This window comes from Solanum stenotomum, chromosome 3, assembly GCF_019186545.1.
Source record: "Solanum stenotomum isolate F172 chromosome 3, ASM1918654v1, whole genome shotgun sequence".
Lineage (NCBI taxonomy): Eukaryota > Viridiplantae > Streptophyta > Magnoliopsida > Solanales > Solanaceae > Solanum > Solanum stenotomum.
Genome location: NC_064284.1, coordinates 28984026 through 29007182, shown reverse-complemented (window position 1 = coordinate 29007182; position 23157 = coordinate 28984026). Strand labels below are relative to the sequence as shown.

Here is a 23157-nt window from a genome sequence, read left to right as displayed (position 1 = left end):
GAATGTCGTACCACCATGCTCATTAAAGAAATAGAAATTTCTCGTATTCATGCTCAACAAATCGAAGAGGATAAACTTAAGGAAAAGTCCAGGGAGGCAAAGAGGGCGAAGACCTGTGAAGGTGAATTTTCACATTCAAGGTCCGATTGACATGGTCGTTCTAAGTTCCGACAAATATTTTTCGGTCAAGATTCCTTCAATGCTCCAGCTTCTAAGTTTAACAAGTAAAGGGTGTCTAACCATAAACCTCAAGGAAAAAATGGTGGTGGAAATGGTTCTTCGATTCCCGCATGTCAAAAATATGGAAAAAGTCATCCGAGAAAATGCATGCTTGATGGGTACGAATAATTGTTTTAGTTGTGGAAAAAGTGGCCACCACTTGAGGGATTGTCCTTCTAAAAATTACAAGGGAAAGGATGGTATGCAAGCTCCACCTAGTGGCTCAGGTTCAAATGCTCAAAAGCAAAACCGGTTTTATGCACTTCAAATTCGCCATGAACAAGAGGGCTCCCACGATATGGTTACTGGTATGTTGAAAGTCTTCATCTTGATTTTTATGCTTTGCTCAATCTCGATGCTACCTTTTCTATTGTGACTTCATATGTGGCTATGAGGGTTGATGTTCTTCCGAATGTATTGATAGACCTTTTTTCCGTCTCTACCCCTGTTGGTGAATCTTGTAACATCTCGCAACTAGAAAGAACAAGAAGGAAGTTTAAAATCTGGAAATAGTTATTTTTGGAAAGTATAAGGAAATCTGGAAAATTTTAAGCAAGTTAAAGTGAGTTTTTGGTCAAATTCAAACGACCATAACTCCTAGCTCAGGATGAGTTAGATGTACTTCAAGATATGGTTGGAAAGATCTTGGAATTATCTTTCCAATGCCGCCAAGTTTGCGTGATTCCAAGTTCGTATGAGTGAGTTATCCTCTTTGGAAGTTGGGTTGTTCGAATAAGGAAATGCCCAATCCGGATTTTTGAAGAGTAGTTTGGTCTTTTCCTTACCCAATTAATTAAATCCGTTTTTAATAAAATAGTTGGGGTCAAAACTGAGTTACTTCAGTTTACACTTTTGAGAAATAGTGTTGGGGCTTTTGGAGAAAGAACGCAAGAGAAAGGAGAAGAGGAAAAGCAAGATTCGCCAAGAACGACCGATTTTGGTTGCGGATTCACCAAGGAATTGACCCTACAAGGTATGTGAGTCTCTCATAGCGTTGGGTTCATTCACCCACACGCCAAACATGTTTAGTTCAGTGAAATTCGTCCTAAAAGAGTTTGAAAGTTGATGTTTTTGACATGAATTCTTGAATTTGAATGTGGTTCTTGAATTGGGATGAATTGAGAAGTTTCTGAGTTCATTACGTCGCATTATAGAGTTTTTTCGAGTTAGATTCTTAAGTACATTTACTAGGTATCTGTATCTCAAAGTAATTTGAGAAAAATAACCAAGGTTGGGTGAATTGGGGCTGGAAAACGAAGAAGAGATTTCGTCAGACGAAATCAAAAAGTGGCCGCGCGTCGCGCGCCTAGTTCCCAGATTTGAAGTTTCCGCTTCGCATCTCAGAGCTGACACGAGGTGTTCTGCCACAAAAGACATTTTCGGAACCAAAATTTAATTATGCCTTCGCGTCGCGTACCCACCTTCAAATCTTGATATTTGGTCTTTTCTCATGATTAGTTATGAAAAATCTTTCCTAAACGACATGAGATCTTTCCAAACACCAATCATAATCCTTGAATCCAAATTCAATTCAAGGATCAGTTAAGAGTCAAGACAAGAGCAGTTAAAATCAAAGTCAAGAAAAGTCAAGTGCAAAGTGAGAGAAGTTCATTTCAAGTTTTCATAAGTCTTTTACAAATGTTTTAACTTTGTTTTAAGACTTAAGTTTTGAAGTTGAGTAAAGAGTAAGAGCGAATTTCATTTTCTTTAAAATGATATATGGGAACTAAGTATTTCCAAGAGTAAATGTTTTTACATTTAAGATGAGAGGAAACTGAGATTTCCAAAAGAGTTTTGAACAACAAAAGGGAACATTGATTCCAAGAGAGCTTTTTGAGCTAAGTTTGAGCAATTATCTCAAACCAGAGAAGAAGTTGTTTTAAAAACATATGAGCTAAGTATATTTTGGGAGTAGTATTGAGCACCGATATGGGGATGCGAGTTCATATTAACTCAACCCCCCATAAACCATGTAGCCATCATGGGCAGAAAAAGGATCATACTTTTTAGATGATTCCTTAGTGCTTTTTAGCATAGACTAGTGGATCCACTTAGCAGTTTAGGTTCTATACCGATGGCAAGGTATAGGACAGTTATTGGCAACGTGAGGTAAAATGTTGTACCATCACTTAGGCTCATAGTGGTCGTTGTCAGTTAGAGAATCTCCCACAAAAGTTATAGTACTTTTTAAATGAGCAAATTAAGTTTGTTATTGCTTTATCTTTAACGAACTAAGATTGTTTTCAGTCATTTTATAAGCTTTATATATATATCGCATGTGTTTTATTGCTTTATATTGAGTTGAGTATCCATAAGTTGAGAAGAGTCAGGTAGGTGTTTCTTCCATAATCTCTTTTGAGCCTATGTTTGTTAGCATTCCAACTTGCATACTCGTACATTTAATGTACTGATGCCAATTNGTATAGGACGGTCCTTGGCAACGTGAGGTAAAACATTGTACCATCACTTAGGATCATAGTGGTGGTTGTCGATTAGAATCTCCCACAGAAGTTATATTACTTTCTAAATGAGCAAGTTAAGTTTGTTATTGCTTTATCTTTAACGAACTAAGATTGTTTTCAGTCATTTTATAAGCTTTATATATATATCGCATGTGTTTTATTGCTTTATATTGAGTTGAGTATCCATAAGTTGAGAAGAGTCAGGTAGGTGTTTCTTCCATAATCTCTTTTGAGCCTATGTTTGTTAGCATTCCAACTTGCATACTCGTACATTTAATGTACTGATGCCAATTGGCCTATATCTTATTATGATGCAAACGCAGGTAATAGGATCAGTATCCAGCGCCTCGTTGATCCAGCTTGAGCATTTAGAGTCTGTTGGTGAGCCTCTTTGCATTCCGGAGGACTCATTTATTTGTTTTCTAGTCTGTTAGATGTTAGGATGATTGGGGATCCTGTCCCGACATCCCTCTTGTTTTAGAGGCTTCATAGACAGATAGTAGTTCAGTAGTCTTTGCATTATCATTCTTATGTTAAAGACTTGGGTTGCCACTTTTGGCCAAGTTGAATGTTTAATCTTTAAAATATTCTTAGTACTTTATTATTCAGTTAAGTTAAGTTAATTGATCATCATAGATATGAACATTGTCTTACGCTGAGTTAAGTAAGTCAGACCAAGGGTTCGCTTGGGGCCAACAATGGTTTTTGAGTGCCGGCCACGTCCAGGGTGTAGGCTTGGGGCGTGACAAACTTGGTATCAGAGCACAGAGTTCAAGAGTCCTAGGGAGTCGATGAAGCCATGTTTGCAGAGTCCTAGTTATCGATGTGAAGCGCGTCACATCTATAATTAGGAGGCTGCACAATTTAGGAATTCTTTCACTTCTTTCACATTCATTTCACGCGTTAGAGTTTATCTCTAAAAAGTTTCTTCTAATTCGTGTTTGCGCGTGTTTTCAAATAATCATGCCTCTACGAAGAGCATTCAGATGTCGTCCATCTAGGAGAAATGTTGAAGAGCAAGAGTTACCCAATGCACCTGAAGTTAAACCTCGAAGTGAAGTCACCAATGCTGAGTTCCGTGAGGCTATCCGGATGTTGAGCCAAACTGTGACTAACCAAGTTGGGCAGCAAAGAGGGGCTCGACAAGAAGAGGCTGACACTTCAAAGATTCGTGAGTTCTTGAGGATGAATCCTCCAAGTTTCACTGGTTCCAGCACTACTGAGGATCCCGAGAACTTCATTGAGGAACTGAAGAAGGTATCTGACATGATGTGTATTGTTGATACTTAGAGAGTTGAGCTAGCTGCATACTAGATAAATAATGTTGCTTGGACCCGGTTTGATTAGTGGAAAGGGGGTAGAGCGGAGGATGCACCACCTGCGAGTTGGGCCTATTTTGAGGAAGCTTTCTTGGGGCGTTTCTTTCCCCAGGAACTGAAAGAGGCCAAGGTACGTGAGTTCCTCACACTTAAGCAGGATTCCCTAACTGTTCATGAATATGGGTTGATGTTCACCCAACTATCCCGTTATGCTCCGGAGATGGTTAAGGACATGAAAAGTAGAATGAGCTTCTTCGTTGCTGGGTTGGTCCATCTATCAAGCAAAGGGGGCTGGGCAGCAATGCTTATTAGGGACATGGACATTTTGAGGTTGATGGTCTATGTGCAACTAGTATAGGAAGAGAAGCTTAGAGATAGAGAGGAGTTCAAGAATAAGAAAGCGAAGACAGGAAATGAGTCTAGGCAGCAGAAGGGTAGTGTGACTCGTTCATCCTTTCAGAAGCAAAAGGGGCTTGCACCATCATCTGCTAGTGCACCTGCACCTAAGAACAAAGGTGAGTATAATGGCCAGAATTCACATAACTTCAGAGCTAGACCAGCACAGTCATAAGGTAGCGTGGCACAAAGAGGTAGTTGGGCTCTTGTACGTGGTAGATGTGGTAGAAACCACTCAGGTAAGTGTCGTGATGGCCAGACAGGTTGTTTCAAGTGTGGGCAAAAGGGACACTTCGTGAAAGAGTGTGCTAAGAATAAGCAAGGTAGTGGAAATCCAGGCAATAGATCCCAGTCTTCATCAGTTACTCAACCAGACAGGGCTGCACCTAGAGGAGCTACTTCCAATACTGGCAGAGGAGCAAACCGCCTCTATGCAATCACTAGTCGCCAAGAGCAAGAGAACTCTCCAGATGTTGTCACTGGTATGATCAAAGTCTTTACTTTTGATGTTTATGCTTTGCTAGACCCAGGAGCAAGTTTATATTTTGTAACCCCTTATGTTGCAAATAAGTTTGAAGTTATTCCTGAGAAACTTTGTGAACCCTTCTGTGTTTCCACACCTGTTGGGGAGTCTATTCTAGCTGAGCGAGTCTATCATGATTGTGTCTTTTCCATCAATCACAAAGACACCATGGTTGATTTAGTTGAGTTAGACATGGTGTATTTCGATGTCATTCTAGGTATGGACTGGCTTCATGCTTGTTATGCATCAATAGATTGTAGAACTCGAGTTGTCAAATTTCAAATTCCTAATGAGCCAGTATAAAGTGGAGTAGTAGTTCAGCAGTGCCAAAGGGCCGTTTCATTTCATACCTTAAGGCGAGAAAGTTAGTTTCGAAGGGTTGTATCTATCACTTAGTCCGAGTTAATGACTCAAGTGTTGAGGTACCTCCCATTCAGTCAGTCCCTATAGTAAAAGAGTTTCCAGAAGTCTTTCTTGATGACCTNCCTTTTATCGTCTCTACCCCTGTTGGTGAATCTTGTAACATATCGCAACTAGAAAGAACAAGAAGGAAGTTTAAAATCTAGAAATAGTTATCTTTGGAAAGTATAAGGAAATCTGGAAAATTTTAAGTAAGTTAAAGTGAGTTTTTGGTCAAATTCAAACGACCATAACTCCTAGTTCAGGATGAGTTAGATGTACTTCAAGATATGGTTGGAAAGATCTTGGAATTATCTTTCCAATGCCGCCAAGTTTGAGTGATTCCAAGTTTGTATGAGTGAGTTATCCCCTTTGGAAGTTGGGTTGTTCGAATAAGGAAATGCCCAATCCGGATTTTTGAAGAGTAGTTTGGTCTTTTCCTTACCCAATTAATTAAATCCGTTTTTAATAAAATAGTCGGGGTAAAAACTGAGTTACTTCAGTTTAGACTTTTGAGAAATAGTGTTGGGGCTTTTGGAGAAAGAACGCAAGAGAAAGGAGAAGAGGAAAAGCAAGATTCGCCAAGAACGACCGATTTTAGTTGCGGATTCACCAAGGAATTGACCCTACAAGGTATGTGAGTCTCTCATAGTGTTGGGTTTATTCACCCACACGCCAAACATGTTTAGTTCAGTGAAATTCTTCCTAAAAGACTTTGAAAGTTGATGTTCTTGACATGAATTCTTGATTTTGAATGTGGTTCTTGAATTGGGATGAATTGAGAAGTTTCTGAGTTCGTTACGTCGCATTATAGAGTTGTTTCGAGTTAGATTCTTAAGTACATTTGTAGGTATCTATATTTAAAAGTAATTTGAGAAAAAGAACCAAGGTTGGGTGAATTGGGGCTGGAAAACGAAGAAGAGATTTCGTCAGACTAAATCAGAGGGTGGCCGCGCGTCGCGCGCCTAGTTCCCAGATTTGAAGTTTTCGCTTCGCATCTCAGAGCTGACACGAGGTGTTCTGCCACAAAAGACATTTTCGGGACCAAAATTTAATTATGCCTTCGCGTCGCGGACCCACCTTAAAATCTTGATTTTTGGTCTTTTCTCATGATTAGTTATGAAAAATCTTTCCTAAACGACATGAGATCTTTCCAAATACCAATCATAATCCTTGAATCCAAATTCAATTCAAGGATCAGTTAAGATTCAAGACAAGAGCAGTTAAGATAAAAGTCAAGAAAAGTCAAGTGTCAAGTGAGAGAAGTTCATTTCAAGTTTTCATAAGTCTTTTAAAAATGTTTTCACTTTGTTTTAAGACTTAAGTTTTGAAGTTGAGTAAAGACTAAGAGCGAAGTTCATTTTCTTTAAAATGATATATGGGTACTAAGTATTTCCAAGAGTAAATGTTTTTACATTTAAGATGAGAGGAAACTGAGATTTCCAAAAGAGTTTTGAACAACAAAAGGGAACATTGATTCCAAGAGAGCTTTTTGATCTAAGTTTGAGCAATTATCTCAAACCAGAGAAGAAGTTGTTTTAAAAACATATGAGCTAAGTATATTTTGGGAGTAGTATTGAGCACCGATATGGGGATGCGAGTTCATATTAACTCAACCCCCCATAAACCATGTAGCCATCATGGGTAGAAAAAGGATCATACTTTTTAGATGATTCCTTAGTGCTTTTTAGCATAAACTAGTGGATCCACTTAGTAGTGTAGGTTCTATACCGATGGCAAGGTATAGAACAGTCATTGGCAACGTGAGGTAAAATGTTGTACCATCACTTAGGCTCATAGTGGTGGTTGTCGGTTAGAGAATCTCCCACAAAAGTTATATTACTTTTTAAATGAGCAAATTAAGTTTGTTATTGCTTTATCTTTAACAAACTAAGATTGTTTTCAGTCATTTTATAAGCTTTATATATATATCGCATGTGTTTTATTGCTTTATATTGAGTTGAGTATTCATGAGTTGAGAAGAGTCAGGTAGGTGTTTCTTCCATAATCTCTTTTGAGCCTATGTTTGTTAGCATTCCAACTTGCATACTCGTACATTCAATGTACTGATGCCAATTGGCCTACATCTTATTATGATGCAGACGCAGGTAACCAAGATCAGCATCCAACGCCTCGTTGATCCAGCTTGAGCATTTAGAGTCTGTTGGTAAGCCTAATTGCATTTCGGAGGACTCCTTTATTTGTTTTCTAGTCTGTTAGATGTTAGGATGATTGGGGATCCTGTCCCGACATCCCTCTTGTTTTAGAGGCTACATAGACAGATAGTAGTTCAGTAGTCTTTGCATTATCATTCTTATGTTAAAGACTTAGGTTGCCACTTTTGGCCAAGTTGAATGTTTAATCTTTAAAATATTCTTAGTACTTTATTATTCAGTTCAGTTAAGTTAATTGATCATCATAGATATGAACATTGTCTTCCGCTGAGTTAAGTAAGCCAGCCCAAGGGTTCGCTTGGGGCCAACAATGGTTTTTGAGTGCCGGCAACGTCTAGGGTGTAGGCTTGGGGCGTGACAAAATTGGCATCAGAGCACATAGTTCAAGAGTCCTAGGGAGTCGATGAAGCCATGTTTGTAGAATCCTAGTTATTAGTGTGAAGTGCGTCACATCTATAATTAGGAAGCTGCAACATTTAGGAATTCTTTCACTTCTTTCACATTCATTTCACGCGTTAGAGTTTATCTCTAAAAAGTTTCTTCTAATTCGTGTTTGCGCGTGTTTTCAGATAATCATGCCTCCATGAAGAGCATTCAGATGTCGTCCATCTAGGAGAAATGTTGAAGAGCAAGAGTTACCCAATGCACTTGAAGATAAACCTCAAGGCGAAGTCACCAATGCTGAGTTCCGTGAGGCTATCCGGATGTTGAGCCAAACTGTGACTAACCAGGGTGGGCAGCAAAGAGGGGCTCGACAGAAGAGGCTGACACTTCAAAGATTCGTGAGTTCTTGAGGATAAATCCTCCAAGTTTCACTGGTTCCAGCACTACTGAGGATCCCGAGAACTTCATTGAGGAACTGAAGAAGGTATCTGACATGATGTGTGTTGTTGATACTTAGAGAGTTGAGCTAGTTGTTTACCAGATAAATAATGTTGCTAGGACCCGGTTTGATTAGTAGAAAGGGGGTAGAGCGGAGGATGCACCACCTGCGAGTTGGGCCTATTTTGAGGAAGCTTTCTTGGGGCGTTTCTTTCCCCAGGAACTGAAAGAGGCCAAGGTACGTGAGTTCCTCACACTTAAGCAGGATTCCCTAAGTGTTCATGAATATGGGTTAATGTTCACCCAACTATCCCGTTATGCTCCGGAGATGGTTAAGGACATGAGAAGTAGAATGAGCTTCTTCGTTGCTAGGTTGGGCCGTCTATCAAGCAAAGGGGGCTGGGCAGCAATGCTTATTGGGGACATGGACATTTTGAGGTTGATGGTCTATGTGCAACAGGTATAGGAAGAGAAGCTTAGAGATAGAGAGGAGTTCAAGAATAAGAAAGCGAAGATAGGAAATGAGTCTAGGCAGCAGAAAGGTAGTGTGAATCGTTCATCCTTTCAGAAGCAAAAGGGGCTTGCACCATCATCTGCCAGTGCACCTGCACCTAAGAACAAAGGTGAGTATAATGGCCAGAATTCACATAACTTCAGAGCTAGACCAGCACAGTCTCAAGGTAGCGTGGTACAAAGAGGTAGTTGGGCTCTTGTACATGGTAGATGTGGTAGAAACCACTCAGGTAAGTGTCGTGATGGCCAGACAGGTTGTTTCAAGTATGGGCAAAAGGGACACTTCATGAAAGAGTGTGCTAAGAATAAGCAAGGTAGTAGAAATCCAGGCAATAGATCGCAGTCTTCATCAGTTGCTCAACCAGTCAGGGCTGCACCTAGAAGAGCTACTTCCAATACTGGCAGAGGAGCAAATCGCCTCTATGCAATCACTAGTCGCCAAGAGCAAGAGAACTCTCCAGATGTTGTCACCGGTATGATCAAAGTCTTTACTTTTGATGTTTATGATTTGCTAGACCCAGGAGCAAGTTTATCTTTTGTAACCCCTTATGTTGCAAATAAGTTTGAAGTTATTCCTGAGAAACTTTGTGAACCCTACTGTGTTTCCACACCTGTTGGGGAGTTTATTCTAGCTGAGCGAGTCTATCATGATTGTGTCTTTTCCATCAATCACAAAGACACCATGGTTGATTTAGTTGAGTTAGACATGGTGTATTTCGATGTCATTCTAGGTATGGACTGGCATCATGCTTGTTATGCATCAATAGATTGTAGAATTCGAGTTGTCAAGTTTCAAATTCCTAATAAGCCAGTCATAAAGTGGAGTAGTAGTTCAGCAGTGCCAAAGGGTCGTTTCATTTCATACCTTAAGGTGAGAAAGTTAGTTTCGAAGGGTTGTATCTATCACTTAGTCCGAGTTAATGACTCAAGTGTTGAGGTACCTCCCATTCAGTCAGTCCCTATAGTAAAAGGGTTTCCAGAAGTCTTTCTTAATGACCCACCCAGAGTCCCTCCTGAGAGAGAAATAGATTTCGGTATAGACATCATTCCAGATACTCGTCCTATCTCTATTCCGCCATACAGAATGGCACCAGCAGATTTAAAGAGTTGAAAGAGTTGTTAAAGGATCTATTAGATAAGGGCTTCATTCGACCAAGTGTTTCACCTTGGGGCGCTCCGGTCTTGTTTGTGAGAAAGAAAGATGGTTCCCTTAGGATGTGTATAGATTACCGTCAGTTGAACAAGGTTACCATCAAAAATAAGTATCCTCTTCTGAGAATTGATGATATTTTCGATCAGCTTCAGGGTGCTTCATGTTTCTCAAAAATTGACCTCAGATCAGACTATCATCAATTAAGAGTAAGGGAATGTGCTATTCCAAAGACAGCTTTCAGAACCAGATATGGTCATTATGAGTTTTTGGTCATGTCCTTTGGTTTGACCAATGCACCAGCAGCGTTCATGGATCTTATGAATAGAGTCTTCAAACCTTATTTAGATATGTTTGTTATCGTCTTCATTGATGACATACTAATCTATTCAAGGAATGAAAAAGATCATGCTAGCCATCTTAGAATACTTCTCCAGACTTTGAAAGATAAGGAGTTGTATGCCAAGTTCTATAAGTGTGACTTTTGGCTTGAGTCGGTGGTATTCTTAGGTCATATTGTGTATGGAGAAGGAATTAAAGTCGATACTAATAAAATTGAGGCAGTGAAGAATTGGCATAGACTCACATCTCTAACTAATATTAGGAGTTTCTTAGGTTTAGCTGGCTATTATAGAAGGTTTGTAGAGGGGTTCTCATCTATTTCGTCTCATTTGATGAAGTTGACTCAGAAGACAGTAAAAAATTTCAATAGTTTGAAGCTTGTGAGAAAAGCTTTCAGGAATTGAAAAAGAGGTTGACTAATGCCCCAGTTTTGACCTTACCAGAACGTACTCAAGGTTTTGTGATGTATTGTGATGCATTTAGAGTTGGTTTGGGGTGTGTCTTAATGCAGAATGGCAAAGTTATAGTTTATGCCTCCAGACGGTTGAAAGTTCATGAGAAGAATTATCCAACCCATGATCTAGAGTTGGCTGTTGTAGTTTTCGCTTTGAAGATATGGCGCCATTATTTGTATGGTGTTCATGTGGATGTGTTCACCGATCACAAGAGGCTTCAATATGTGTTCTCTCAGAAAGAGCTTAATCTCAGACAGAGAATGTGGTTAGAGTTACTCAAGGACTACGACATGAGTATTCTTTACCACCCAAGTAAGGCTAATGTTGTTGCTGATTCCTTAAGAAGGTTGTCTATGGGTAGCACCGCCCATGTTGAAGAATGAAGGAAAGAGTTAGCAAAAGATATGCACATACTTGCACGCCTGGGAGTCAGACTTATGGCTTCCACAGAAGGAGGTATAGTGGTTACGAATGGGGCTGAGTCATCATTAGTGTCAGAAGTGAAAGAAAAGCAAGACCAAGATCCCATTTTGCTTGAATTGAAGGCAAATGTTCATAAGAAAAAAGTATTAGCTTTTGAACAAGGGGAAGATGGTGTTTTGAGATATCAAGGTAGATTGTGTGTACCTATGGTGGATGGACTCCAAGAGAGGATCATGGAGGAAGCTCACAACTCCAGATATTCCATCCATCCAGGTTCCACAAAGATGTATTGTGATTTGAGAGAGGTTTATTGGTAGAATGGCATGAAGAAGGGCATGGCTGAATTTGTCGCTAGGTGTCCAAATTGCCAACAAGTGAAAGTAAAGCACTAAAGGCCCGGTGGTTTGGCTCAGAATATAGAACTTCCAAAATGGAAGTGGGAGATAATCAATATGGATTTCATCACAGGTTTACCAAGGTCTCGAAGACAACATGATTCTATTTGGGTAATTGTCGACAAAATGACAAAATCAGCCCACTTTTTACCGGTAAAGACTACCCATTCAGCAGAGGATTATGCTAAGCTATATATTCAAGAAGTGGTAAGACTTCATGGAGTTCTAGTCTCTATTATATCAGATAGAGGTACACAATTTACTGCACAATTTTGGAAATTTTTTCAGAAAGGTTTAGGTTCAAAGGTGAATTTAAGTACTGTCTTTCATCCCCAGACAGATGGGCAAGCAGAGCGCACTATTCAGACTTTAGAAGATATGTTGAGGGCTTGTGTGATTGATTTCAAAGGGAATTGGGATGATCATCTACCTCTCATTGAGTTTTCTTACAACAACAGTTATCACTCGAGCATCCAAATGGCTCTTTATGAAGCTCTTTATGGGAGAAGATGCAGATCTCCTATTGGATGGTTTGAAGTTGGTGAAGCAGGGTTGATAGGACCAAATTTAGTTCACCAAGCTATGGAGAAGGTGAAAGTAATTCAAGAGAGATTGAAAACAGCACAGAGTCATCAGAAATCCTACATTGATGTAAGGAGAAGGGCATTAGAGTTCGAGGTAGATGATTGGGTATATTTAGAAGTTTCACCCATGAAGGATGTTATGAGTTTGGTAAGAAGGGGAAACTTAGTCCCCGGTATATTGGACCTGATAGAATAGCCAAGACGATTGGCAATGTAGCTTATGAGTCGGAGCTACCACAGGAATTAGCAGCGGTTCATCCGGTGTTTCACATCTTCATGTTGAAGAAGTGCATGGGCGATCCTTCATTGATCATATCAACTGAAAATATTGAGATCAAGGATAGCTTATCTTATTAGGAGATTCAGGTTCAGATTCTAGATCGTCAAGTTCGCAAGTTGAGAACAAAGGAGGTTGCGTCAGTCAAAGTCCTTTAGAGGAACCAATTTGTAGAAGAAGCTACGTGGGAAGATGAAGAGGATATGAAGAAGAGATATCCACATCTCTTTGAAACCGGAGAAAATGCATACCAAGGTACTAATTTTCTTCTTAGTACTATCTAAACTATGAGTGAGCATGTTCTTTGTTTGAAATTGCTTTTGGGATGCTTGAACTTGATGTTACCACCCTTAGCTTAGTAAGAGTAAATCTCATTCGAGGACTAATGTTCCCAAGGGGAAGATATTGTAACATCTCGCAACTAGAAAGAACTAGAAGGAAGTTTAAAATATGGAAATAGTTATTTTTGGAAAGTAAAAGAAAATCTGGAAAATTTTAAGTAACTTAAAGTGAGTTTTTGGTCAACTTCAAATAATCATAACTCCTAGCTCAGGATGAGTTAGGTGTAGTTCCAGATATGGTTGGAAATATATGAGCTAAGTATATTTTGGGAGTAGTATTGAGCACCGATATGGGGACGCGATTTCATATTAACTCAACCCCCCATAAACCATGTAGCCATCATGGGCAGAAAAAGGATCATACTTTTTAGATGATCCTTAGTGCTTTTTAGCATAGTCTAGTGGATCAACTTAGTAGTTCAGGTTCTATACCGATGGCAAGGTATAGGACGGTCCTTGGCAACGTGAGGTAAAACATTGTACCATCACTTAGGCTCATAATAGTGGTTGTCGGTTAGAGAATCTCCCACATAAGTTATATTACTTTCTAAATGAGCAAGTTAAGTTTGTTATTGCTTTATCTTTAACGAACTAAGATTGTTTTCAGTCATTTTATAAGCTTTATATATATATCACATGTGTTTTATTGCTTTATATTGAGTTGAGTATCCATGAGTTGAGAAGAGTCAGGTAGGTGTTTCTTCCATAATCTCTTTCGAGCCTATGTTTGTTAGCATTCCAACTCGCATACTCCTACATTCAATGTACTAATGGCAGTTGGCCTGCATCTTATTATGATGCAGATGCAGGTAACCAGGATCAGCATCCAACGCCTCGTTGATCCAGCTTGAGCATTCAGAGTCTGTTGGTGAGCCTCTTTGCATTCCGGAGGACTCCTTTATTTGCTTTCTAGTCTTTCAGATGTTAGGATGATTGGGGGTTCTGTCCCGACATCCCTCTTGTTTTAGAGGCTTCATAGACAGATAGTAGTTCAGTAGTCTTTGCATTATCATTCTTATGTTAAAGACTTGGGTTGCAACTTTTGGCCAAGTTGAATGTTTAATCTTTGAAAACATTCTCAGTACTTTATTATTCAATTCAATTAAATTCATTGATCATCATATATAAGAATATTGTCATCTGCTGAGTTAAGTAAGCCAGGACAAGGGTTCGCTTGGGATCAGCAATGGTCTTCGAGTGTCGGCCACGTCTAGGGTGTAGGCTCGGGGAGTGACAAATCTATTGTGGCTAAGAGAGTCTACAATAGTTGTCCCGTCTCCTTACCCCATAGAGTCACTCATGGTGATTTTGTAGAGATTGATATGTTAGATTTTAATGTTATTCTTGGTATGGATTGACTCCATTCTTGTTATGCTTATGTTGATTGTAGGACCCGAGTGGTCAAGTTTCAATGTACTAATGAGCCCGTCGTAGAGTGGAAAGGGGGAGATTATATGCCTAAGAGTTAGTTTGTTTTTGTCTTAAAGCTAGAAAGATGATTTTCAGGGGTTGCATATACCATCTTGTTCAGGTTAGGGACATGGATTCCAATCCCCCTATCTTTGAGTCGGTCCCTGTTGTTAATAAGTTTCCAAAAGTATTTCTCGATGAATTACCCAGTGTTCCTTCTGAAAAGAAAATAGACTTTGGTATTGACCTTCTCCCAGACATGCACCAACTCTCTATTCCTTCTAATCGTATGGCTCCGACATGACTTAAGGAGTTAAAAGAGCAATTGAAAGATCTGTTTGATAAGGGCTTCATCCGACTGAGTATCTCTCTATGGGGTGCTCCAGTTTTGTTTGTTCGAAAGAAGGATGATTCACCTCTTATATGCTATGTATAAAAAACCTAAAAATCACAAAAAGATACATACCTGAATCAATGAGATTGTTGGGAATATCTTTTTTCCAATTTCTGGAGAGAAAAAAAACCGACACCTAAAGATGAGAGAGAAGCGAGAGATGAAAAATTGAAGAACAATTGGAAGAGAAAAATATTTTTTTTGAAAAAATATGAGAGAGAACGTGATGGTTGAAACGTGGGTTTAATGTGAGATAAATTAGGAACTAACCTAGCATACACTGTATTTGTTAAAATATTGACATATTGACATATTGACACTTTAAAAATTATTTTAAAGTGTAGATGTTTTAATAATTATGTTAGGAATTTTAACTAGTTAGCTAATTTTTCTATAAATTATAGACATTGACCCAATATATAAAATATATACACTGATTATATATATATATATATATATATATATATATATATTTATGGTTAAATATACAAGACCTATGTATTTATTGGCTATTTTGTAAATAAAATCACCTATAGGGANAAAATTATTTTAAAGTGTAGATGTTTTTAATAATTATGAAAGGAATTTTAACTAGTTAGCTAATTTTTCTATAAATTATAGATATTGACCCAATATATAAAATATATACACTGATTATCTATATTACGTGTATATATATATATATATATATATATATATTTATGGTTAAATATACAAGACCTATGTATTTATTGGCTATTTTGTAAATAAAATCACCTATAGGGATTGGAACGTAATTATCTCTAATTTAAATTACCAATTTTGTGGATGTGAGACTAGACAAAAAAAAAAAAAGAGAGAAACGTAACGGTTAATTCTAAAAATAGGAGCTGAGTTTGCTCTTGAAAAGGTAGGCTTTGTTCACAATAAGAATGTGATTGCTTCCTAATACTTGGCTTTTTCATGCTTAGTGAAAGATGCTTTTTATTGAACTTGAATGTATCAAACCTTCACTTAATTAAACTCTTGTTTTGTCTTCTCATATTAGTGCTAGCCATGATTTTAGTCCTCAAAAACTTGCTTCTTCTCTTTGTACTTCTTGTTTCATGTAATGGTGAAGATAGAAAAATATATTTGGTTCTATTGGAAGGTGATCCTATTGCATTTCATCATGTTAAAGCATTTTCACAAGAAGGGAACAAACTTGATCCAAATAGGTATTATTCACAAAATTTATAATCTTTTCTATATGATAATTGAGGTGTGTACGAGTTCACATTTTATATTGTATCCCAAATTCATTAATATTAGTATCTTTTTTGTGTCACGTAAAATACTCTTTTTACATAACCATTTTTTGAGTGAAAATTTTATGTTATATATTTAGCGAAGCACCAAAGGCTTATGCAAATGAGTTGACAAAATCTCATGATGAATTTCTACAAAGTAATTTGGAGAGAGGGAGCTATGACAAGATTTATAGCTTCAAACACATTATAAATGGCGTTGCAGTCCACACTACTCCATCTCAGGTATTTTGCCATCTTCAAACTATTACTCATCTTACTCCACATGATCTTCACTTATATGCTAATAACATCTTACTGCACCAAAGAATATGTTAACCAGTTATCAATGTTAATAAATTTAACACTAGTATATGAAATATTTTTGTTCTTAAAATTTTAGAGTGTGACTTCGTGATTAGAGTTGTTAATATGGGCTAGGTCCTTCGGGTCGGTCCAACCTAATCTGTGATTTAACAGAGCTAGCTAAGATTCTTGGAGCCCAGTTTTTCTTTAGAAGAATAAGGACTTTTTTAGTCCGATCCAAATAAGTCTGCTGATTTGTGGGGCTTAAGCAATATGAGTTGGATCTGCCCGTGGGTTAATTAAAATTGAAATAGATCGAGAATGAAACAATAACATTAAAATAGAGAATTAAAAATAACAAAAGTTTAAACTCAAAGGCAATTTAAAGTTTGAAATATTAAAATTTAGAATCATCAAACGTGATGTACTTGGTATTCCTATTACTACTGTATCATCAGAATCATGGACATGTTCTCATCAAGTATAGAAGTTGCATCCATCATGAAAATATTCAAACACTTGTAGCTATTCAAAATTGGTTGCATGATTTTTCTCAGACTGATAATAGTTTTTTTGTGTACATTTAAATATTAATACATAGTTCTTAAATTTAGTTATTTTTAAATGTTTCACTAATTGATATTATTGCATATAAACTGTAGATGAAATGAAGATTTCTGGTCAATATTTATGTTAACAGTTTTAAATTATAATTTAATTTAAAGATTATAATAAATAAATATTTTTTAAAATGGGGTGACCCGACCCAGCCCGCGGCCCATGGTTTGGGCTAGCTATTTTGTGGCCCTAAAAATTAAGTTCACATATAAATTAGTTGGTGTCAAGGAACTAGAGGATAAACAGCTGAATAATCCAAGAAAGAGCAAAGTCATAGGCAACAACAAATAAAGGGACAAGAAGAACTCCATGATAGAGAGTAACCATTGACGGGGAAGAGATTAAGAGTTTAATTCCTAGGTTACAAGAAGTTGTACTATGAAGCTTTGCTTCGTTTTGAGTGAAATGAAGTTTGAGTTGAAATCCTGTGAGTACAGGTCGTGGTTTTCACCTCCCTTGAGCAAGAGGTTTCCACGTAAAATTCTTGTGCTTAATTTACTTTGTGTTGCTTATTTCCGCACTATCATTCTGTTGAGGGGCCTGGTCTAGTGATCACTGCATCCATTCTAACGTAACGCAAACGATATCTACAAGTCTTCAATGAAAATATTTACGGTTCAAACATGAATTAGATTGTAAATACTCTAAACGAGGGAGCTGAGTTGTCATATATAAATACTATTAAATTATGAAGCCATGAATGTGAAAGTTTAAGTACTAAGATTTTAATCCTCATCTTGGTTTGAAAGTAGATTAATTTATCATCTTTCTCAATTTTAGATTGAGAAGTTGAAGAATGCACCAAGAGTGAAGTTGTTGGAGGAAGACAGGAGGGTTAAACAGATGACTACTTACACCCCACAATTTTTGGGTATACCTGCAGTATGGACACAAGAAGGAGGAGACAAAAATGCGGGTGAAGGAATTGTGATCGGTTTTATTGATTCTGGGATTAACCCAGACCATCCCAGCTTCGCGTATGATCCCATGACAAATAGTAATTCTTTTACTGATAGAGCTTGTGAGGAAGGTCCTTTATTTCCCCAGACTTCCTGCAATGGTAAAATAGTATCTGCCAGGTTTTTCTCAGCTGGAGCGCAAACTAGTACAACACTAAATGAATCAATAGATATTCTATCACCCTTTGATGCTGTTGGACATGGCAGGTAAAAATGCATATTGACTTGTACTTTGATCTCTATTAACCTATTTCAATATTTCCTTACCATGTGTTTAAAATGGAACTGTGATTCTATTTATTATTTAATTGCCAAATTTTATCTAGAACTAGTCTACCTTATACAACAACGATCTGAGATTTGTGCCATTGAACCTAATTTGGAATTCAATTTCTTACAATCTTGGCATGTTGTTCATGAACTAGCCATTTGCTAGTTGATAGCCCCTCCTCTTTGGTACTCCATATGAACTTGTCTGTCCATGGACTCCACCTGCTGGAGACTGGTTCGGACCTTCTCGTTCTATTTAGTAATAGAGTTGAAGCTCTTATTCTCACTGACCCCAAAGTTATTCTGAGGCATGGTTCCTCCCAAAGGTGACTACAATACCATGTTAGGATTTCCTTTGAACAAGTACCTTTATTTTTCCTTTACAGTCATGTAGCTTCAACTGCAGCTGGAAATTTTGGAGTTCCAGTAGTGGTAAATGGCTTGTATTATGGACGAGCAAGTGGAATGGCACCGCGGGCAAGGTAATTTCATACACATACATAAAGCAAGGCACAATGAAAAAGGACTATATATATATATACAGATGGTTTCTAAAGGATTGTTGTGGAATTACTTATGACTAATAGGATTGCAGTTTATAAAGCTATTTATCCAAGCATAGGAACTCTTTCAGATGTATTAGCAGCAATTGATCAAGTAAGTATTACTTGTAACCTTTTACGATTTATTTAGCTAGCTAAAGGTAAATTTTAGAAACAAACTTTTAATGATACAATATCATCTAAAACTAAAATTTTTCTTTTAAAATGTAACTAATATTAAGATCCATCATTAGAAGCATTTTCATTTATAAACTATTTTCTCGTATTCTAGTGTTTTAAACTGTTTGTTTTTCTCTTTTAGCACTAGACAACTCTAGTATGTCATAGTCCGTACAAGTAATAACATAGTACGGAGTATCAACACATGCAATTAGAACATCAATGCAATGCTACCGCTAAGGAGTGAGTACAATTTAAATTTCACTCAATTTGCATTGTAGATTTCTTCATACATAGAACGGGACAAGACTTTAAAAAATCAACATGTGATATATATGCAACATTTTTTATAAAGTTTTTCAATGTCAAGATGTTATATATCAGAAGGATATTACAAGAAGAGGGACTTGGCCCGAACACAACAAAGGATAAAAACTTGTATCCTTATTCCTTCACAAGAAGAGGGAAGGGGAAGCTAACAGAAACATCCTGACCCTAAAAAAAAAAGAACTCCCTATACAACTAACTAACAAACAAAATTAGCTTGGTCATATTTGAGCCTTATAGAAGGCATCTGGCTCTTTTCCAGCTGGAGTGGACATTCAGCCCCCACAAGAAGATGTTTATAGGAGTCATAAAAAGACTCATTCTAACTGATCGAGGCTAATTTGACAAGATAGTCTGCAACCTTATTGACCTCTCTATAACAGTGTTCTACTGTGACATTACCAAGTTTCGTGAGCTGTGTATCTCCTCAATGGTCCATTTTAGCTTATAGCTGTAGCATTTTTTGTTGTTGATCATCTGGAAAACATATAGGGAAACTATCTTAACGGTAAAGTCTCTGTCGTTCAAAGATATACACATGTGCATACCATATCTTGCTGCCATAGTTTCTAAGTTGTTGCCACATTGTGTAAGCAATGAGAAGGCAATAAAAATTCCACCCTTATCATCTCTCAGTTGTGCAGCTTTTTAAGAGATGAAGTATGTTGCATAGTCTCTGCTACCGGACTAGAACAACATCTGCAGTTAAGAAGGCAAGTAGTAGTTCAGAATCATTCATGAAATTGGTAATGTGTTAAGAATGTTAAACATGTGTCACTAAACCTTTCATAGCATATTATAACATTTTGTCCAAACTATATGTTTTTACATTCCTAGTTATTTGCATAGGTGTGTTGAGTTGTAAAGGAACTTATTAGACTGGGAAGAGTCTTTGAAGAATGAAGAGTTTTCAATAATTAGGGAGAATTGTTAAGGTTAAAGGTAGGGGCTGTAGGAGTCAGTTTCTAATTAGGTGTACAAAGGAGTTGTTTGTGTGATAGTGAAGAGTCGGGTAAAATCCTATTGAAGATAGATCATGGTTTTTTCTTGCCTTGGACGAGGAGTTTTTCACGTAAAACCTTTGTGTTGATTTACTTTTCCTCACTTTATCCTCTTGCATACCTGCCAAAAGAACTAGTAGGTCGCATTCAAATTAATAAAATCTCCGGACCAATAAAATTATAATTTGTCCATAAGCCAGCAAATTCAGTTATGATTAGTTTTTGAATCAGAGTTCATTTGTCATTGATCTCATTTATTTTATTAGTTGAGGTTTTAGGCCTCAGTCCATAAGTTTCTTGTTCAAATTCTTACATTTTGAAGGTAAAACTCAAGTACAAACCTGCTCAAAACATCATTCAAAACAGAAATACTCAATTTAAAGGGTTGTTTAGTTACAATAATCTTAAAAGTGTTGGTCATTTTTAGTATAACTGAGATACGTGCAAGTTGATTGGAAACTACTATTATTCATAAAAAAGTAAATAAATTGATTGGACACTACTATGATATTGTTTTAGCATTAGCACATATACATACCCCAAATTCCAAAATTTGAGGGATCGAAATGATTTGCAGGCAGTATTAGATGGAGTAGATATTTTGACTCTATCAGTAGGACCAGAAGAACCACCCGAAGACAAACTAACGTTCTTGAGCCTATTTGAGATTTTCATGTTAGCTGCACACAAGGCTGGAACGCTCGTTGTTCAAGCAGCTGGGAACGAGGGTCCTTCTCCTTACACTGTCATCTCTTATAGTCCATGGGCAGTGGGTGTTGCTTCTTGCGACACTGATAGAACCTATCCTGCCACTCTTATCCTTGGTAACGGTCTCAAAATTGCGGGTGTAGGATTATCAGGTTAGTACATCTATGCTACATAATCATTATTTTCCACTTTTATAGCAAAGTTTTTCTTTCCAACTGAATACTTATAAAAAGAAATATTATTTGACACCAACCCCACTTTGTGTGACTACACTGGGTATGTTGTTGTTGTAAGCTTATTTGACAACGGAACATAGAATTTGAAGATGATAATATTTGAAGCTAGTTAGTGTGTTTTTTTTTTTGTTTTGAGGGCTTCTTGCTATTGAATTATATATTTTTTTTAGGAGCGACAGTAGGAGATGGATTGATGATTCAATATAATAAGTTGGTGTTGGCTAAGGATGCGATTAAGATAAATACCACATTGCCAAGAATAGCCATTAATAATGCCGAGGAATGCCAATACCCAGAGGCATTTGACCCTCTTGTTGTGCAAGACAGTGTTGTGATTTGCACATTTTCAGCTGGTTTCTATAATGGGACATCTACTCTTACAGCCATCATACAGACAGCCATCGTTCTCCGATTCAAAGCATTTGTTTTTGTTGCAAATCCAACATATGGAGATTTCATAGCCGAGCCTATTCCTTTCGCTACTCCTGCCATAATGATACCAGCAACTACTGATACACAGGTCTGTACTAAAACAAGTACAGAATCCGACTCTCCGAAAATACTTTTTTGAGAAGAAGTATACTTGTCAAAATAAGTTTATTTCAACATTGTACCTTAACCAAACAAACTCTGATATCAAACTGCATTTCTTTTTGCAGAATATATTGCAGTACTATGAAAAAGAAACTGTTAGGGACACGAACAGATTAGTGGTAAGATATGGTGGTAGAGCAGGAATAAGTGAAGGAAGAAATGCTTCTTACACGGGTAGAGCTCCTATTGTTAGTAGATTTTCTTCAAGAGGCCCTGATTACATTGATCAAAGTAAAAATCCTACTGATGTACTTAAGCCTGATATTTTGGCTCCTGGACACCAAATTTGGGCAGCTTGGAGTCCCATGAGTGTTTTAGATCCCATTCTATCTGGTATGTCTCTATTTCATACAGATTTAATGCAAAATTTTAGTCCTTATAGTATAAAGTTAGTAAAAGTAAAACACCAACTTATAATAAGACTTCCTACTGCTGCTACTTTGATCTTTTCCTCTGTTTTATTTTATTTTCATCCGATGTCCACTAACCATTTTTGAAGCCAGACTGACATAAAAAAGTCAACTCAACACAGGAATCGAACCCGAGACCTTAAAGTTTGAATAGGGCTACTTACATCCTAACCACAATCAAGATCATTCATCTATTACCTCTTCTTCTATACAACCTAACAGACTTCCAGTTCTAAAAATATACAAATACAAAAATGTGCAATTTGTTTGTGTGTGTAGTTGTTCAAAATTATTATGTACATATATATCGCGCGAGAGAGTTTAGAGATTTAAAGCAATGCATGCAGGACATAATTTTGCTCTAATGTCTGGTACAAGCATGGCAACACCTCATATTGCTGGCGTAGCTGCAATGATAAAGCAATACAATCCATCGTGGACACCATCAATGATAGCTTCAGCAATATCAACCACAGCCAGCACCTATGACAATCTTGGAGAGCTCATAATGGCTCATGGATTTGATCTTTACACCTTGCACACTTCTGCTCCTTTTGGTTTTGGTGCTGGCCTTGTCAATCCCTCCCGTGCTCTCCATCCTGGCCTCGTCTTTTCAGCAGGTACATTTATTTTCATTTCCATATCCATATATCTGAAAGTTCATGTCTGCTAATTATATCTAATAAGATAGTAGAATCAAATGACAAGTCTCATCTTATTTACTTGACAGGGTACGAAGATTACATCAGTTTCCTCTGTTCGCTACCAAACATTGATTCTAAAATAGTCAAAACTGCAACAGGAGGAATTTGTGGTCAGTTATTTGAAAATCCGTCGGATCTAAATTTGCCTTCGATTACAATAACATCCCTCAATGGATCGCGAATAGTACATCGGACAGTTACGAATGTTGAAAGTAAAGCAGAGACGTATCTAAGTGCAGTGTTGCCACCAAAAGGAGTGACTGTTAATATTGAGCCATCTTGGTTTATAATAGCTCCACAGGGAACCCAAGATTTGCACATTACGTTCAATGTCACTCAGGCACTTGATGACTTCACTTTTGGTGAAATTGTTCTAACTGGATCCTTAAATCATGTCGTGAAGATGCCACTATCAATTTTTCCTATTTCTACAACGTGA

The 23157-nt window shown here is 37.4% G+C and overlaps 1 protein-coding gene across 1 annotated transcript; it reads left to right on the top strand.

Annotated features, from left to right (window-relative positions):
• The first annotated feature begins 259 nt into the window (after positions 1–259).
• LOC125858844 (subtilisin-like protease SBT2.4) lies at positions 260–23157 on the top strand. Its single transcript, XM_049538630.1, has 11 exons — positions 260–527; positions 15626–15794; positions 15965–16109; positions 17568–17953; positions 18403–18498; positions 18604–18673; positions 20644–20926; positions 21181–21530; positions 21670–21937; positions 22362–22634; positions 22745–23157. The coding sequence occupies exons 1-11, from the start codon at positions 260–262 to the stop codon at positions 23155–23157; spliced, it is 2721 nt and encodes a 906-aa protein (XP_049394587.1).

Coding starts and splice junctions, on each gene's coding strand:
- LOC125858844 (XM_049538630.1), top strand. CDS start 260: ATGGTGGTGGAAATGGTTCTTCGATTCCCGCATGTCAAAAATATGGAA. Junction 21,531..21,669: donor CAGCAACTACTGATACACAG/GTCTGTACTAAA, acceptor TTCTTTTTGCAG/AATATATTGCAGTACTATGA. Junction 21,938..22,361: donor TTTAGATCCCATTCTATCTG/GTATGTCTCTAT, acceptor CAATGCATGCAG/GACATAATTTTGCTCTAATG.